The sequence below is a fragment of the Nycticebus coucang genome, chromosome 6 (assembly GCF_027406575.1).
Source record: "Nycticebus coucang isolate mNycCou1 chromosome 6, mNycCou1.pri, whole genome shotgun sequence".
NCBI lineage: Eukaryota > Metazoa > Chordata > Mammalia > Primates > Lorisidae > Nycticebus > Nycticebus coucang.
In genome coordinates, this window is record NC_069785.1 from 127,947,456 (window position 1) to 127,966,510 (window position 19,055).

At 52.8% G+C, this 19,055-nt stretch overlaps 1 protein-coding gene across 12 annotated transcripts in view; it reads left to right on the forward strand.

Moving 5' to 3' along the window:
* The window catches only part of GRAMD1B (GRAM domain containing 1B), a 263,393-nt gene that overhangs the window by 214,113 nt on the left and 30,225 nt on the right, over positions 1-19,055 (forward strand). For 10 of the 12 annotated variants that reach the window (XM_053594643.1, XM_053594646.1, XM_053594647.1 and 7 more), the window contains 2 exons: positions 4,661-4,871; positions 10,794-10,814. In XM_053594643.1, the coding sequence (XP_053450618.1) occupies positions 4,661-4,871; positions 10,794-10,814 (232 nt within the window). Of the gene's footprint in view, positions 1-4,660; positions 4,872-10,793; positions 10,815-14,786; positions 14,806-15,095; positions 17,888-19,055 lie in introns of those variants that run through there. The other 2 variants (XM_053594655.1, XM_053594651.1) reach the window with 2 other exon arrangements.

Here is a 19,055-nt window from a genome sequence, read left to right on the forward strand (position 1 = left end):
AAACCAGGAGATTGGAATTCTGCTCTTTAAGGAAGAACCCAGTGTGTTCCTGCCCCCCCTGCTGTGGGAAATGAAGCTTGGGAAGAGTCAAAGCCACTGAGGGTATTTACTCCACATGGGAACAGGAACTTTCTTAATAATACCTTGGAAATATTTATTGAGCATTTATTAGGTACCAGGCCCTGTGCTAAGTAGTTTACCTAACGTTATTTCATGTGATGCAATAGTCCTATCAGTTTCATGTCAGGATCTCTCATTTTTCCAATGAGACAAATGAGGCTGGGGAGCTGAGGCCACACAGCAAAGAAAGTGGCCAACGTGGGACCTTGCCCAGATATCATGAATGCCACAGGGAATTAATTCCGATTGTGTGGTGCCAGGCAGGCCTTCGGCACACAGAGGCGGCATTGAGGCTGGCTTTCTCCATTTCTTAATTAAATGCTCTTCCCATTAGGTGAGGGTACCCTGGAATATACCAGACAGACTTTCTTTTTTATAATTACCAGTACCCTGGTCACTGAGGTGCATTTGATCATCCAGGTCTCCGTGAAACCAGGCTGGGGAGAAATGGTGAAGTGAATACAGCATCCAGGCGTGGGGGGTGGGGGGTGGGACAGCAATCTGATCAGGAATGAGCAGGGGCTGGGGTGGCCAGTGGCACATACCATGGCAAGAAAGTAGGAAGGAGCTGCCGCCATCCAGGCAGGTGGAGGTGCCGGGGTTCAGAGAGACAGATACCTATTACATATTTTGCAATAGCTAGGGCAGAAATGATTTTCCCGAAGGCCAACAAGTTAACTCTAGTGGGGAACATTGGAACGCCAACTAGGTATTCTGCCCTGCTCATGGTTCTGAACAGTGCATGGATGGTCGATCAAAGATCTGGCCTGCTGACAAGGTCTGCCTGGGCCTGCAGGACCACGCCGGGGGTGAGGAGGGGGAAGAAAGCCATGCAGAGTGGTGCAGTGGCCACCTCGTCTGAGGTGGGGGTGGAGGGAGCTGCAAAGTCACTGCAGAAAGCCTGAAAAGTCCTCGGCCACTCTCCATATTTCCCTGTTTCCCAAGGACACCAGCTAGACCTAACTGTAGCAGTAGGATCCAATGGTATGTAGCATGAGATAGTATGAAGCAGTATTTTGGGTCAACCAGGAGAGAAGTGACAAGGTCTTTGTTAGAGGACTTTAAAACAGGAAAGATGGGGAACCAGTGACCTGGGGCCTGCCAGGGCCTAAAGATGGCTGGTCTTGGAAGACTTCTCTTATTGGGGAGGGTTGATTATTGAAATTTCCAAAGCATCAGCTTAAACACATTATATTTTGATGACACATAGTTTCTTGTAATGATCTGTACACCTTTGTTCATGCTTCCCCTTTTTTCTTTCCTTCTTTCTAGAACATTCTGTTCTCTACTACCGTGCCCTCCCCGACCCCTACACCCGCCATCTGGCTAACTCCACTCATCTCCTGAATCTAGCTTAGGTGCCGTATCCTCAAGGAGGCATTTCTGTTTTCCCTTATTCTCTTTTATCATGCTGCTCCTTTATAATAATATGAGCACATCTGACTCTTTTCCTGACTATAAACGTCCTAGGCCCAAGGCTCCCTTCTTAGTTACCAATGTGAACTTGAATGCCTGACATTCCGCCAGGTAGTCAGGAAATATTGGTGGAACTGAAGAGCCCGATGCAAGGTTATATCATCTTGACCGGGCACCAAACTTCCCTATTTCTCAGGCTTTTCACGTGTCAAAGTGGAAGCTGGATGCCCCCATTCTAAACTCTGGTGGCAGGGGGGTTGATGAGTTACATTTAGTGATGGGGAATGAGTTCTCGTATTTGATAGTACTGTAGGGACATTATATTGATACTTAACAATAATTATTTGGATATTTCAAAATAGCTACAAGAGAAGAATTACAATGTTTCAGGCACAAAGATAAATGTTTGAGCCCATAGGTATCCCAGTTACCCTTATTTGATCATTACACATTGTATACATGTATCAAAATACCACATGGACCCCATGAGTATGTGCAACTATTATCTATCAGTAAAAACTTAAACAGTGGAAGATACGAAGTAGACGAAGGGAAATATTGAAATACAGTTGTGTTGTTTCTTTTTAGTAGGGAGCTTTAAATTCCATTTTGAGGATCTGGGACTTTCATATGAGTTGCTGGTGGGGAGCAGAATAATATTGGGCTTGTATTTAGAAAGAGTAAATGACAGACGTGAATAAGGAGGAAGAGGACTCAGGAGTCCACTTAGAAGGCTGTTGGAAGAGGTTAGGTAAGAGGTCTTGGCCTCCTAGTTAGGGCCCTGGGGAAGGAAGGGAAGGATGGAGTGAAGAGCTTTATGGAGGTAGAATTGGTGGGATTTGAGGACTCATATTTTTGTGGGGTGACACGGAAGAGATGAGTAGATAGCCTGAGAGGCTACGAAATGATAATGCCACCAAAGAGTGGTGCAGGTGAGTGAGGTTTGGGAGGTGGCTAGCTCTGTCCTAAGTTTGCAGGACTCATATGAGATTTCCATCTGGAGGAAATGTCCGCTTGGCAGCAGGTAGTGGGGCAAGGCTAGCAATTGATCTAGCAGGGGCCTCTAGAGGCCTGGTCGAAGTCAGAGAAAGCAGGAGGTGGCCAGGGAAGAGAAAGACTGAAGTTCAGGCTGGGTAGTAGAAGAGGACTCACAGGAAGTCTGAGACAGACTCCTGAGAAGGCAGAGAAGGGAGATTTTCAAGAACACCACCAGTGACCAGCCTTAGCAGTATAGGTCATTTATTGACGGATATGTGGAGGGCAGAATTTTAGGCGATGGTTTTTCCAGTGGCACATACAAGGTGGGCTGAAGTGGGACCACTGGGCCATGCGGAAATCTCAGTCACTTTGATCATTTAGTGTAAGATTCCTGTGCTTTTGGAAACCTGGTATCAGTTTACTCCAGATTAGAATGTTTTGCCCACCACTTGCTTGAATCTTCTTGGGCGTCTCCAAATCACAGCTATTGTTAGCATTAGACAGGAGATTTTAAATGCAATTTCCCTTTTAGGAAGAGGCAGATCAGTGGGCTGTGCATTTTACTGTCTATCCCCCCCACCCCACCCCGCCCGCCTTTGTCTTTTTCTCCCCCACCAACTTCCTGAGGTTTGTTTCTTTGTGTTTGCTGAGGATGCCCAGGTTTTGCTGAAAGGGGCTTGGTTTTCATTGCAAATAGAGCCAATGGGATATCTGAGGTCACAGTGAATCTTTATGCAAATGACAAATGTCTGGGCCTTACGCTCTGAGCCTCTGAGAGTGCTTGCTTCACTCACAGCCCCAGGCCTGGGCACCCTAAGGCCTGATCCCCCTGCCTGTTTCCTCTCTCCCCACCACCCTGTGCTTCTTGGGCTTCCCAGGCTCACACGCCCTTTCCTACCCATCTCCTCTGCCTCCTTCTGTTTAACCTTTCTCTTTTCTCATCTCTTTCTTTTATTCTCTCCAGCAAAGCAAATACCTCTTGGAATTTAACTACATTCAATTTCTCATTCCACTTCTGTCCTTCATCTTCTGTAGTCCATTGAAAACACAAGGAAAATAATCGAATAGCAAATATTTCTTTACAGCTTGTAAGCTTTGGTGTGTGTGGACTTGGTCCTGTGGGAAGTGTAAGGGACTTGTTAGACGTGAATTTGGGGGTAGTGTGATTTGAAATGTTCATCTTTGCCCAGGGCAGAGGAAACAGGAACCACTGTGGCTTACAAGGAAATAATATGATACAGGGGAGTTACAGATCAGAAGACTAAAAAGTTTTTATAAGCTCTCTGTGCTCAGAAGACCTTTGGTTTTGCTCTGGAATGTTTTTTTAAGAACTCCTAGTGAAATATTATGTATGCAAAGACTTTGAAAAAGTAGGAATATTATTATTATGAACAAAAATACCCAAACAAAATGTAGAAACTTGATTTGGGGCTGGGCATAGTGGCTCATGTTTGCAATCCCAGCTCTTTGGGAGGCCAACCTCAAGCATTGCTTGAGGCCAAGAGCTGGAGACCAGCCTAGGTGACATAGCGAGACCCTGGCTTTACCAAAAAATGTTTTAAAGTGCCGGGCATGGTGGCAGGCACCTATAGTCCCAGCTGCTTAGGAGTCTGAGCCAGGAGGATCCCTGGAGCCCAGGAATTTGAGGTTGCAGCGAGCTGTGATTATGCCACTGCACTCTAGCCTGGGTGACAGAGTGAGACTCTCTCAAAAACAAAACAAAACAAAAAAGCCGCTACAAAACAAAAGAAATTTTGGATTTGTAGCATATATAAAATGAGCTGGTTATATTGGATAATCTCTGACGAGTGTTTCATATCTTAAATTGTGTTTTCCCTGGATAGTTCTTGACTTTAATAGTTGCTCAAAGTATATTTGGACAGGTGGATGGATGGGGGTAACTCTGGGTCTCATCGCCCCACCTGTCCCTTCCCATTCCTGTTTCCCCTTCCGTGGAGGCATCACTGCCCTCTCGTGGCCAGTGGCAGTATTGCTTGTGGTTCATTAAGTCCATAGCTGGGCCCTGGTGTCCCTGTTTCTCCCTAGCCCCTTCCACCAGCTTCCTGAGCTGGCACCTTTTGACTTGTCTTTGGCCTCAGATCACTGACTGCCTGCCTTTCCTCCGCCTCCCCATCTGCCCCTGCAGCACTGCCAGTAACTCAAACCGCAGCACTCCAGCCTGCTCACCCATCCTCCGGAAGCGGTCTCGTTCACCAACCCCACAGAACCAGGACGGAGACACCATGGTGGAGAAGGGCTCAGATCACTCCTCGGACAAGTCCCCGTCCACACCGGAGCAGGGCGTGCAGCGCAGCTGCTCCTCCCAGTCCGGTCGGAGTGGTGGCAAAAATTCCAAGGTGAGCTGGGCTCTGCTGGAGGCTTGGCACCTCCATGGTAGGAGGCTGCAGGAAGCTGGTACTGGGGGACCATGAGATAGAGGACTCCCTCGACGGATGTGATCCAATGGCCCTGGTTCCCAGAGACAGTCTGTATTTAATGAGGCCAGGGTGAGGCAGGCAGGTGAGACCATAGTTTAATATCGTCTCAGCTAATCTCTCTGAGAGGGGCTGTGAGCTAGGGAGCCCCACATTCTCTGGGGTTTGGAGGAGTGATGTTCTGGGGGACAGGAGGTGGTCATTGGGTTGTACCTGCTACCTTTTTCAAATTTGGTCCCTAGAGCCGGCAAGGAAGAGAACATTATGTGGGACAGCTATAATGCCAGGGAAAGAGTCCTCAGGGAACCTTGCAGAATGCTATTTTTAACCTCCTCCCTGGCCATCATGCTGCCTTACCGAATACTATAACCCACTTGGTTTTCCTCTGGCAGAGAGCAGAATGGCGGGGCCTTTCCGTCCCTCCCAAGTATGTCAGCACTACCACCTGAGCACGGGGGGGTCTTTGGTCAAGGCTAGTTGGGAGACCCCCAGTCCTCTGGGAAGTAGGAGGTATCTTTGCCCAGGTGCTCCCTCAAGAAGCTTCTTTGCCTGTGGACTCCCAAGGCCTGGGGCGGGGCTGGGACCCCGGGGAGGCAGGGGGCGGCTTCGCACCTGAATTTGTCTTTTGATTTTTTGTTCTTCCTCTTCTTCCCACCATTCCCCAAACACCTTCTTTGCATGGTCTTAGTCTCACAAGCGCCTCTCAAAAGTAAGCCATCTTTGTGTCTGTCTATTTACTCCTCCCTCTAACGTTGGATTGTCTGTAGTGCTCAGCACCCCTTCCCCGCCCACTCTGGCCCGTGTGTCCTGCTTGGTCCCTTTCCCAGAAGGGCCGGCCCCACTGTATCCCTGGCAGGCTGGCTTGGAAGTCACTGAGGGCCCACTCCCACTGCACCCGATGTCACAGGACAGACCCTCACCCCACAACCCTGTCTGCCTGCTCCCCAAACACTGCGTCTGGCTGGGAATGGTTTCCTTACCTGGTGCCATCTAGAAGCAGAGTCCTGACACGGGTTGGTTTCACTCCTTTGGGGTGGGAGACCACATCTGATCCTTCCACAGTCCCGACCTCCCACCTTTGGATGATCCCTGATTCTCTAACAGGAGTGATTAGGGGAGGCAAGAACGATGTGCTGATGGAGGGCTGGAGTTCAGTAGGGCAAGTTCCCTGGCATAGCAGCAGTGACCTCAGGGGCTCCCCACCCTGATAGCTGCTCAGCCACTCACTGCCCAGCCCCGAGGCCCACAGCATTCTCAGGAGTCTGGATTGTGATCACATATGGGAACTTTTGTCCCAGACAGTGCAGTGCCAACACCTGGTGCTTGGCGACCCTTGACAGTAGCCCATCAGGGCCTGGAAAGATGTGGCTAGGGCACGACCCATTGCCAGGCCTGAGGAGAAGGTGAAGTGTGGACAATACGTATTGTAGAACAAGGCTCAGGAAACCATACCCATGGGGCCCAGGGCGGGCTGCAACCTGAAGGAGAGAAAGCTGAGGATGACTTAATAATAGCCCAAAGTCTCTGTAAGTGTTTCGGAGAGGAGGAGGGCGCACAGCTGTTCCCTTTCCTGAGGGAAGAACAGGAGGCTCCATGGCTAATCCTGCAGTCTGTGACCTTCATACTAAAATCACATCTTAGCTCTGAGGATTTTAAATGGCTACAGCCGGCTGTGGGCATGAGAGGGGGAACTCTGTGTAGAGTTAGGACGCCTGAGGGTGGCAGATACTGGCCCGTCTGATGTCCACACACAGGGTTTTGTGAGCTGTGTCAACCCTCCTGAGCCCACGCACCTCTGGCTTGGTTGATATGGGGACTAGGAGGTGGTTGAGATCCACCTAGAAAGAAGAGCGATTGGCCTGACTCGGGCATTAGTTTCTTCCTTTTTACTTCCGCCCGGAGTCCTCACACACTCTCACCCATGATAATCTGTTGCCCACATTCTCTGCAAACCGAGCCTGGCTTTTAGAACCACTTAAGTGGTTTGGGATGTTATATGAATTCAGAGGCGGGAGAAAGTGTAAATGATTTATGAGTGGGCTAGCCAGGACGTGTGTCAGGGAGCAGGCAGAAATGAAGTATTATGAAGGGACGGAGAGCTGAGCACGAGTCAAGAACTGATCTCGGCCCCTTTCATAAGGGTCTGGGGAGATGCCTGTCCCTGTAGACGCATTCTCTGAGCTCTTTGGCTTTGGTTGTTACCATCACCACTGATCCCACCATCCTGAGTGTAGTTAAAATAGGACCAACTTACGTGGGTGGGGGGTGTCCCTGCACAACCCCAGGTGGTACTGGGAGCAGCTCGGTCGCCCTGGGGTGTGCGTATACAGAACCCACAGACTTCAGAAGAGGAGCACCAGACCCAGTGGAGGAGTTGGATTCTGAACAGGCCAGGGCCTGTGGCAGGTGCTGAGGGAGAGCTGCAGGGGTGAGGGAAGAGAGGAGGAAGGTGTGCCAGCAGGTTGGGTGCATGCCTAGCACTGACCCTGACCCTGACCCCCGCCCCTGGAGCATCTTCCCAGGTGGATCTGATAGTGGGAGCTGTCACTTCTCTTACCATAACGCTGCCCCCTCACTCCCTTTCTCCTGCTCACCTCCCAGAGGAGGTGACCCCTTATAATTTTCAAGCAAGCTGGGGAGACTACACTTCTCCCTGCGGGCAGGCCTGGTGCATAGTGTCTCTTCCCTTCTGGACCTCCGATCCTCAGTTGGTGACACAGGGATGGGACTAGGCAGTCACGCAGGCCCCACTCTTCTGGATCTGTCACTGCCCAGAGCCTGCGCCCTCCACCTGCAGGCCCCAGCTTCTGCTCTGTAGTGATGGTCTGTGGCCACAAGAGGGAGCAAGGAGCTGTTTTCCTGTTGGGACAGCTCCCCGGGACCTGGGCTGGCACCTGCCCTAGCAGACGTGGAAAAAAAATCCTCGCCTCTTCCCTGTAGTGTGCCTCCCTCTGGTGGGCACCTGGCACTGTGGCAAGAATGCTCCTTGGGATTTGCCCATTTTGTCAATTCTAATTTCTGTGGTTTTCTTTCCAGTATGACAAACTTAACCTGATCAAAGTAAGATTTTTTTTTTCTAACTTCTAAATGTAGAGCTTCTGTAGTCTCTGCCGCTCCCCACCCTCCACTGTCCTCCAGACTCCCTGAGCCTTTGCAGTAGATGTGTCTGGAAACCACCTTGCACTGACTTGGGTCTGTTTCCAGGGGCCTCACGTTCTTTTTGGTGCTTGCTCTTCATACATCTTTAAGGAAGGCAACTTAAGGCAGAAGTAAACTCTGTTTTGTCCTGACTCCTTCCTCCCCTTTAGCCAAATCCATTCACAAGCTCTCAAGCGCTCACCCAGGCTCTGTGCTTACCTTCCCTCTGGGCCTGTCCTCTCAACTTACGTGCCAGGGGACATCCCTCTTGAGAGCCGCTGGCCCCTCTGGGCTGGGTGCTCACTGTCAGGTATCTCCTGCTGGACTCAGTCCCAGGAATGCAGAACCCCAAGGGTCAAATTTGCTTCCAAGAGGCTGGTTAAAGTTCAGGGCTCCTGCCCACATGGGTAGTCTACCGTGGATTTGGCTGGAGGGGTTGGGCCCATTTTTTCCCAGTTGTATTCTCAGTAGCCACAGATAAGAAGCTTCCCAGTGATAGCTGGTTAGGGGCAGAATCTCAAAAGACCTTGATGTATCTCATAGTTCTTTTCAGTTCTCAGAAACGTGCTCTTATCCACCCTTTACAAAGGGTAGCATTAGATACATGGGAGATCACAGAGCTGGTTAGAGACAGGACATGGGTTCCCTGGTTGAGGCTGCTGACCGTGAAGCTCATTTCCAAACCGAATCAGAAAGGATGTGTCAGTTTCTGAAAAGGGACAAGGTCCTCCTTCTGTCTACCCGAGGCAGGAGGGGGCCCTGTGTAGGAGGAGTCTTGGAGGATCTTGGGTGCCCCCACTCCACCCAAGTTCCAGTTGTTCCCTTCCCTCCTTACAGAAAGAACAGGGCTGTGGGTCAAGGAGCTGGGGGGCATAGGTGGTGGGGTTTCTCAGCTGTGAGGCTGCAATCTGATGACCTTAGGTTTGCTGAGGCACAAGGAACTGTGGGACGGTTGCAGGTGACGGCACCAGGATTCACCTTCCCGCTGCAGGGAAGTGTGTTTTAATGACCATCGGCATAGCCGCAGGCCCCACAGTCTCCAGGGAGGCTTACTGTGTGAGGACCCAGGAAGTAAAACATCCAAGGGGCGGATGAAGTCAGATGCAGTCTGCTCGCCCCAACCACCCTCTGCCTGACGTGGGTGAATTTTCAGATCAGGGTTCCCTGTGCCGGCACCTCCCTCAGTGATAAAATCATTGGTTTTGGATGTGGCCCCTGTACCTGCTGAGGCTGCTGCATTGGAGGAGGGGATGAGGCTGTGGTGGGGAGGTGTGACATCCACACGGGGCCATGGCGACAGCCTCTGTTGGGAAATGACCATGGAGGTGCATCGCAGAGGGGGGTGGGGAGCTGGCCTTGCCACCTGCTCCCTGGCCACATTCTGGCCATTGAGTTTGGGTGTGAGGGTGAAGCCGCTCAGAGGCAGCAGCACCCGTGCCCGGGCCCCCTCAACCACCCACCTCCAGTTCCGCCTCCACAATAGAGGTGGGAGATCTGTCCAGAGTTATTCGGGTGGACTGGGGAGCCTGAGAGGGGCAGGCAGATCACGTGACTATTGGTCATCGCAACAGTTGCACTAGCCCACCCACAGGGACACAGTCACCTTTTCCTGACAGACACGTGCACGGCGGCCATGCTGAGACAGCAACCCCCCTGGTCTGCCCATGTGAATCAGGGCCCCTTACAAGGGGAGTGGAGGGCATCAGAGTCGCTAATCGTGCCCAGCATCCAGGCATCTGGGGAGAGTTTGACCTGAGGACAAAGCTCCCCTCTCCCCAGTCATTTTCCACATTCATTATACCCTGGCAGGCTTCTTCAAACTGAAAATGGCCCAGTCTTTCTCAGCCTAGTAGATCAGCACCTCAAGAGATGGGGCCTATTGTACGCAGCTATGATTTAATAAAAAAAAAGAGAGAGATGGGGCCATGTCCGCATGTGCGTGCGCGACTATCTTCTGAGTGGAATGTCCGCAAAGGGCTCCTGGCCGTAGGGACTGCAGTCAGACGAGGCATAGTCTTAGCCATCCTCCTCTTACCCTCACATTCCTCATAGGTAGGAAAACACTGCGATTCTGAGCTGGGGCAGGATTTGCTTTTGCTAGTACTGAGTTATGGCCCTACAGGGTTGGAAAAGATGCTTAGTGATTTTGTTCTTCAGTCTTCCTCTTCAAGCAGAAAAACCCCCAAGCACTCCCACCATTAAGGGATCAGCCCCTTCTTGAGATCAAGGAGAGATTTACTCACCCGCCCCCCTGAGAGCATGGGTGGAGGGCACCTAAAGGTACTGTTTCTCTCTTCCACCCACGTGTCCCAGAGGCCTGGGTTGTCCTCCATCCGGCACTTTGCTTCTGGTCAGGGCCCATTTGGGGTCTGGGTCTTGGATGCCTCACGCATCCCCTGCCCCCATCAGAACTCACGATGGGGCTCCGCCTCCCTTGTGGCTGAGCTCTAGCTGGCGCTGCTGCCTGCCACCCCTCCCGCGGGGGGCTTCCGGCATGGACTGCTCCCTGGGCCTCCTTTCTGGGAATGTCTTCAGAAAGGGGGCCCCCTCCTGGGCAGCAACATGGGAAGCATCCAGCTGCCTTTGGACTCCCCCTCCCGCCCACTCCCTGCTGTCTGTGTAACCTTCCTCGCCAGAAATGGCCTGGCCCTTCCCCGCATCCCTTCCCGGACTAATTTTACCTTCTCTTCTATTTTTTTATTTCAGAAAAGCCAGAGTTGGTATAACGTAAGTATCCTCGTTCTCTTCTTGTTGGGTACATGTGCATTGGGAGGGGGTGTGGGGGGGGCAGAGGAGGGTTGTAGAGTGCAGTCGGGCTCCCCGTGGGCTTTGGTCCTCAAAGCTCCCTGGCCCCAGACTGGCCACAGAGATTATTTTCTGCACAGGATGGGACCAGCCTTCCTGGTGAAGGGCGGGTTTGATTGGGAAACAAAGGAGGGATGGCTCACCCTATTCCCCACCTTGCCCAGGCTGCTGGACAAGGCTCTTCCTGGGCTAAGGGAGGAGGCCAGTCACAGGAGGAGCAACCATTCCAAGGCCAGACAGAATTCAGGGGCTGGGGAGCCAGGGCGGGGCGTTCACTAGGGCATTTTGGGGGAACTGTTGCCAGAAACGTTTCCCCCACTGGAAGAAAGGCTGTCCCGTGTGATGGAATTCGACTTCTGTCCCAGGGTACTCCCTCACCAGCGGTAAAAGCCTGCTCCTTCGGGAAGACCTCTCTAACCCTGGGCTGTATGGGGAAGACGTGGCCCCGGGGCCATTTTCTAGGTCCAGGTGCTCATACCCAGGAGCTGTGTCATGGAGTGAGCAGTACCTACAAAGGCCGCAGCCTCTCAGTCCCACAGAGGTTGTGAGGTGTCAACCTTTCTCCCTGCAGAGCAGCTGGCCCCTGCCACACGTACTCTGTCCTTGAGAGGGCCCAGCCATTGTCTTTGCTCCCCTGAACCTGCTGTCTTCACACTTGATCTGTCTTTGCTGCCGTCCCCCAATCCTGTGCCAATAGGCGGTGTGGGCGTGGCGTGGCTGGTAGGGCAAGTGGCCGTGACAGGCAGGGTCTCAGGGTGGGTTCTGTGACCAGGGACCTGCAGACCGGTGGAGGCTGAAGGGAAACATGGGTAGATGCAGGGACGGGTTCCAGGTCACTCTCGTGGGCTGTTTCCCTACTTGAGTCAGGCTCCTGCTGCCCAGTGCTCTGCCTGGCCAGGGGGCTGTGATCGATCCACCAGCCTCCACTCTCCCAGCACCCTGGAAGGCTGTGCAGACACGGGGTTGATGGGCCGTCCTGGCAGAGGGACATTGTGGGCCGAGATGGTCCTGAGTGAGAGAGAAGCCAGACTGTACCTCTCATTCCATTCCCTCTTGACCTCCAGGGAGTCACCAGGCCTGTGGTCTCCCCAACTACTCAGAGGTCATAACCTGGAGAAGAGAGAGCCTCCTTCTCTGTCGTGGAAGGGGGCTGTGGGGGGCCAGGCTTCCGGGAGCCCCCGGGGATCTAACACCCTTCTCTCGGCCACCCCTTGAATCCCTTTGAGCATCACTGCACAAATTCAGGCCTCCCGAGGGGAGAGGAAGCGCCTGGCCTCTTAGTTCCAACACCCCAGGTGGGTGTGGACATCCTCGTTCTTGTCACTCATCTTCCTTTTCCTCCCGTCTTAATGTTTTCTTTGCTGCTCTTCAGCTGAGGTTTTCGTATCAGCGCGCTCTCTGCTTCCCTGTATCTGCCCCACCCTTTGCCCCTCCCCTCTTCTCCCCCTCTCCACTTTTACCTCCTTTCTCTGGTTTCCATTCTCCAGATGGCTTTCCTTTTCTTTCTCATTTTAACAGGTTTGATTTTTCTCTCTCCCTGTCTGTTTCTGCCATCTATCCTTTCACTTCCCTTCTCCCTCAGCCCTGTGTCAGGGCTGACATCTGAGTCCCCAGTAGGGATGGACTTAGATGTAGGTGGCCAGCTGCTGCTGGAGCCTGAAGTCAGGGGAGCCAGGCATGGCCAGGGACCTGCTTTCTGACTGACCCACCTGCAGCTGAAGACTAGCCGATGCAGTCAGACCCCACCGAGTTTTGCATCCCCCTGTGGGACATGCTTGCGTCCTGTCCTGTCCTGCCGCTCACTTTTTATTCATCCTGGGAGGTACCTTCCTCCCCCTTGCCACAAATGAATGGAGGAAGCCTCATGGGCTCTCTACTCAGCACAGGACGTATGATCTCAGAAGCTCACGGGGGGCTCTGCTGAGCAGGTGTAGGGGCCTCCCCCGCTCCTGGACCCGTCTGCGCTCTCCCTCTGGGTCTTGCCCTTGGGTGCCAAGGCATTCTCCTTCAGTGTGCCTGGCACGCACCTGTGCTTTCATGCCCAGATGCCTCATCAGGAAACTTCAGCTGAGCAGGCCCCACTCCCTGGTGACCCCCCCCCCCCCAGTGGTCCATGTGGTTAGGCTCCTGCCCCACCCTGCTGCTTTAACCTTCTGTTCTGTTTCCCTTAGGGAGCTCAGCCCTCCTGCCTTGCATCTGTGCTTCCCTGGGCTGGCTAGAATCAAACCAACTGGAAAGGTCCCTAGCTCCTGCACTCAGCTCCGCTCTGTCCTCTATAATTTCGCTCCGGGTACTAGTATCCTCCTTCCAGCCATTCTGATGCCTAAAGCTCCATCAGGGCACTAGAAGTTTTTCAGATAGGTGAAGGCTTTGTCATCCCCAGCCTTGGGGAATATTAGGAGCCCCTGAGTGGATTCAGAGCATGGGGGCCAGGACTCTGCAGAGTCAATATCTCAGGCCCAGAGAGGTTGCCGGATATGGGAGGAAGCCCACCCCCACCTTACACTCCTGCTCCAGCCTTTCTCCTTCCCTGCCACCTGTGTGCAGAAAAAAATAGCATTTTACTTTTACATGGTTAACCAGGGAGGAGCTGTCACCATGATGACAAAACAGCTTGTTCTAATGAGTGTGGCACCTGGAGGAACATGTATGGAGCCCGCATGTATGGCATGCGGAAAGGCTTCAGCCTGAGAGTGTGGGGTCAAGAGTGGGGTTTGAAGGCCATGCCATCTACCTAGCCCTAATGACACCTGCTCTTTTCACCACAGGCACCCAGTTTGCCACCCTGTCTCTTCCTCAAGGTCCCCAGCTCTGGAGATAGCCCCAGTGGACCTGAGATGGAGGGAAAAAAAGAAACAGGGTTTTGCCTTAAGCAGGGAGCCAAGGGCAGAGGTGGAGGTGACCTGGTCAGGGCCCTCGGGGTAGGAGGGGTGTAATGTGCTGCCCCCTTCCCCCCAAGACAGCTCCTGCTAGGCATGGTGGGTTCAAGTCCCAGGAGAGAGCCACTGACACGGTCTCCCTATGCCTCAGGGGGCAGATGTCCTCTCCTCTGCCTACTGTTACTCATTCCTGCAGGGGGACATAATTTCTGAGATCAGAAGACAGGAGCCCAGGCCCGGCAGTACCTCGGTTGCCTGGTGCACCTCTGGTAGGGAATGCTGGAATATGGAGGGGAGAGAGGGATAGTGCTGAGCCTTTGGAAGGGCCAAGTACGTCTGGCTGGTCCGAGATTGAGAATAAAAGCACAAAGCTTTGTAGGAGTGGAATTCAGGGGGTTAGGGGTTGGGCAGAGGAGAGATGCAGTGGACAAGCCTGGTAGCCTCGAGTGTCCCCAGAGGCTAATGCTGTTTCCCCCACCTCTGCCCGTCTCCCCTCTGCATTTATCCTCTAAGTGGAAGAATACTGTGACCCCATCCTCAACTTTTTCCATATAAGCCCCCACGCCCAGCCCCACCCTGAGTCTCTCCCTTCTGTGCCCTGTCCCCTCCCTGTCTCCTGTTCCCACCTGTGGTTTCTGCCCACCCGGACTTGGCCAGAGAGTGAGCGTTTCCTTTGTGGATCTTAACTGGTTTCTTCCCCAATGAGGTCAGCGCTTCACTGACACCCATCTGTTTTTCTCCTGCCTCCTCCACATCCTCCTTCCTGTTGGACCTGGGGAGGGGGTACCACTCGGTCCCAGCTCCCAGTGTTTGTCAAGGAGTTAATGTTTAGCCCAGGGCCAATTCCCTCTCTGCAGGCCTCGGCCCTGCCCAGCCCTGCCCTTGGCCAGGGGGTGGAGGAGACAAAGGCTGAGCCCACTGAGACTCCTCCCCCAGGGCAGTATCTCTCTGGCTCTGTCCTGTCCCTGTGTCACCCTTATAGCTCAAACAGTCATCCTTTCATTTGGCCTCCAAAAATACTCATATGTTTCCAGGTAATTACCTTTAAGATTCAGAGCCTTGTGGAGCTATCGACTGCCTACGTCTTGGGGTTTGGTCTTACCCAGAGAGAGGCATTTGGGTCCCCCTGGGAAATGGGATTATCGTGTTCGCCTGCTATGGTGCTCAGGATAGGGCCACACGGGAAGCTCGGATGTGTGCTGGAGAGAGTGTGGGCAGGAGCGGGGTTCTGAGAAGCCATACATGTAGGATAAGGGCTTGCTGTGCTGCAGATAAGATATGGTGTAATTAGGAACTGTTTGAGCTGGGGATGAGGAAGGCATTCTTTTGGATAATGAATACATTCACTTGGTAAATATTTTGTGAGCACCCTGATACCTGTTTCTCTCTTATCCAAAATTCCTGGGATCAAAAGTGTTTAGGATTTAGAGCTTTTTCAGACGTGGAAATAGTTTCATATTTGTAATGACCTAAGTCTAAACATGAAATTCATTTATGCTTCATCTGCTGTTTATCCACATAGCCTGAAGGTAACGTTTTACAGTATTTTATGATAATTTTGTGCATGAAACAACGTTTTGACTGTAGTTTGACTGCAAGTTGTCTGACGAGATCAGCTGTGAGATTTTACACTCGTACCCTTGTGTCATGGCTCAGAAAGTTCCGGATTCGGGAACGTTTTGGATTTTCGTGTTAAGGATGCTCAACCTGTATTTGAAACACTGGGCTAAGTGCTGGAGAAGATGCAGGCCTGTAGGGGGTGCTGTTCCTCCCTGGGGAAGCTGGTAGTCTTAAGGCGTGACTGAGTGTATGATGAATGGAGCGATGGCCGGGGCCGGGGGGTGCCCGTGGAGACAGGCATGTAGGAGCTCGTCAGGAGAGGGTTTCAGGGAAGATTCACACTCTTCCTCTATTTTGTCAAACACTGTTTACCTGGGTGGACCCAGCTTCTTCTGAGTTAGTATCTTCGGCTTTGGAACCCGGGAGTCTACATTTTGTTGTTGTTGCTGTTGTTTTTATTTTTATTTATTTATTTTTAAAGACAGTCTCAAGCTGTCGGCCTGGGTAGAGTGCTGTGGTGTCACAACTCACAGCAACCTCAAACTCGGGACCATTGAGCGATTCTCTTGCCTCAGCTTCCCAGGTACCTGGGACTATAGGCACCCACCACAATGCCTGGCTATTTTTTGTTGCAGTTGTCATTGTTGTTTTAGCTGGCTCGGGCTGGGTTTGAACCTGTGTGCCTCAGTTTGTGTGGCCAGCACCCTACCCACTGAACTACAGGCACTGCCAGAGTCTACATTTTTTAAATGTATTTACCGAGTCATCTTTAAGAACACTCAAGTTTGAGTGCAGGTGACTTTGTCCAAGACTCCTAGCACCAAGTCCCCATTCTTCATTTTTTTTTGTCATATGCAGCCTCAAGATCCTCTGTGAGGTGCCATAGGCAAAGTGGCATTTCCAGGCAGGGGGAGAGAGCACCCTATTTGTTTCAAGGGTCTGACTTTTCCTGGGAAGCCACATCTCCCCAGGACCACTGCTGTCTCACCCCTGTGCTGAAGGCCTCAGCCTGGAGCCTTTCTTGCCCTCCTGGACCTGGTTTGGACCATTTCTCTCCCTGGACTTTGCTGCTTCCTTTTGAGCAAATACTCAACTCTCTACCCTTAGCGTTGTTGCTTTACCCTCAAGGTCTGGGCTACATCTGGGGATCCTCTCCGCCTTGGTCCCCTCCTGCCAGTGCTCAAAGTGGGGTAGCACCCCAGGAAAGAAAGGAGATGCCTAAGACAGACCCCAGAGCTGTTGACTTCAACTTCTTCCCCACCAGCAGGGTTCAAACTAGCTCAAGGGGACGCCCCAGTCTGCACTGCTGTTCCAGGGAAGTTGGTGGATAGATGGGTCAGTGAGGGGACAGTGCTGTCTGCAAGAAGCCTGTGGCTGTTTGAGTCTCAAATTTCAGATTTCATCACAACAGCAGTACCCTGGTACCTCCCTCCCCGCTCCCCCCCCCAAAGCCCTGGCCAGCAACGTTCTGTGGCAGGAAACATCTGCTGGGGAGGCCAGGCAAGGCTGAGGGTTACTGGAGGACGTTGGCCAGGACCATCACCCAGATCTTGTAACTTGAAGCATGTGGTGTAGGGCTCCTGCCCTGCCCGCCCACCCGCCCTGCCCCCCTCCCTCCTGCCCCTGGTGACTCTAACAAAGAACTTGTTTGCTGCTCGGGCAAGAGGAGCACAGGCTGAGAAAAGGGGTGTGTGTCGGGCTGGGGGTGAGAGCAGGCCCTGCTGCTACAGCCACTGGCCGCCACTGTGCCTGGGTGAGGGCTGTGAGTCATAGTGACCAGCCCCCGCCCAGGGGAGAGATTGCACACTGATTAAACGTGCCGCTGATGGGCCAGACTACATGTGGGGAGCTGAGCCGCTGATTTCCTCCTGGAAGCTTCAGACCAACCATGGGTGACTCTGCAGACTGTGAGTAACCAGCGGAGTGAGAGCCTGGACCCAGCTCTGAGTCATCTACCTGCCAAGTTTGCCTACCTGCCCACCGCAGGCCCTGCCCTTCAGGACCCTCAGCTGGCCTAGCGCACCTGCCGTGCTGTCTGCGTCCTCTGGACTCTTGGGGTAACCGCATTGACCAGGAGGAGGTGCTCAACCACACCCCCTCTGGGATCCTCTCAGGCAGCAGAGAAGGACAGAGCGGACAGAGAGCCCAGCCATGGGAGGCTGGCAGGTCAGCTTGGTCTGAGAGCCACACTGACCTCTTATATTGACTTCTTATGTGGGGCTTTCACACTGGGGACTCCGCCATAGGAGAGGAAAGGACATCAGCGCCTCGCAGACCCTCTGCCGAGAAACCAGAGGTCGCCCAGCTGCTTCAGGACAGGCGAGGCTGATTCGTTTCATCCTGTGGGGACAGTTGGGAATTAGAGCTCAAGGAGGTGGGCTTCATTGAGAGGGGCAGCCTGGGCAGGCGATGGAATCTTTGACGGAGTCAGGGGTCCTCTGGAGCCTCCTGCTGGAGCAGGACAGCCAGGCACTGCGGAGTCACCTGACGAGGTTTACCGATGTGCCCGCGGGTGCCGAACACTGTTGCTGGCATGGATCTGAGGAAATCCCTGCCGTGAGTGTGCGACCCGATTTCTCTGTGTCTCTGTGACAGTTCTGCAGGGAGTACCCTTGTCATGCTTCACTTGGCGGTGCTGCCTGAGGGCCCGGATTTGACAATACTGGAACCAAATTCTTGGCCATTTTAAATTAAAATAGGTGAGCTGGGCGGTGCCCGTGGCTCAAGGAGTAGGGCACCGGTCCCATATGCCGTAGGTGGCGGGTTCAAACCTAGCCCCGGCCAAAAACCACACACACACACACACAAAAAAAAAAAAAAATAGGTGAGCTATGCCTCACCTCTGCAGGAGATTGCTTTAAGAGTACAGGGGCTGGGACGGAGAGCCCTATGGTCTCTGGCGTCGTGGAGGCAGGTGGTGGCAGGCCCAGTGTACCCACCTAAGGGGTCTATTCTTCAGACTCCACCAGGGAGAGGTGGCTAGAGCCCAGTGGAAGAAGCCATCTATTAGCAAGTTTGGATTAATGAGTCTGTAGTACTGGGTGACTGCAGAGGCCAGGGTTGAGTTTGTAGGCTCCTCTCCCCGCCACTGTCGCTTTGTTCTCAGGGGAGGAGCAGCTACCTTAATTTGCCCGTGGGTTAGAGACTGTCACCAAACTCCCTGCCCCCCACCTCTGTAGATATCTGGGTAGTCACTGGATATGAGAGAAGCAAGGTGGAGGGGGCACGGGTGAAAGCGTATCAGAAGTGGGAGGGCTCCCAGGCTTCTGGGGATTGGATGCTTGAGGTTGTTGCCCCTGAAGGGGCTTTGGGGCCACCTCATAGGCTGCTCCTAAGGCTCATCACAGAAGTTTATAAAGACCCCTGCAGTGGTTCTCAACCTTCCTAATGCCGCGACCCTTTAATACAATTGCTCATGTTGTGGTGACCACCAACCATAAAATTAGTTTCGTGGCTACTTCATAACTGTTATTTTGCTACTGTTATGAATCGTAATGTAAATATCTGATACGCAGGATGTATTTTCATTGGTCGTGACCCTCAGGTTGAGAACTGCTGCCTTAGAAGGCATGGAAGGCTAGTGGGGGCCCCCAGCGCAGATGAGCATCCCATCGCCAAGGGAGTATGCTCTTGTGGGGAAGCCCCCTTAATTCCCTCTTGGCACAAGGTCCAGGAGCACAAACCCTCCAGGAATGAAAGCTCAGACCAGCAACGGAGTCAGACA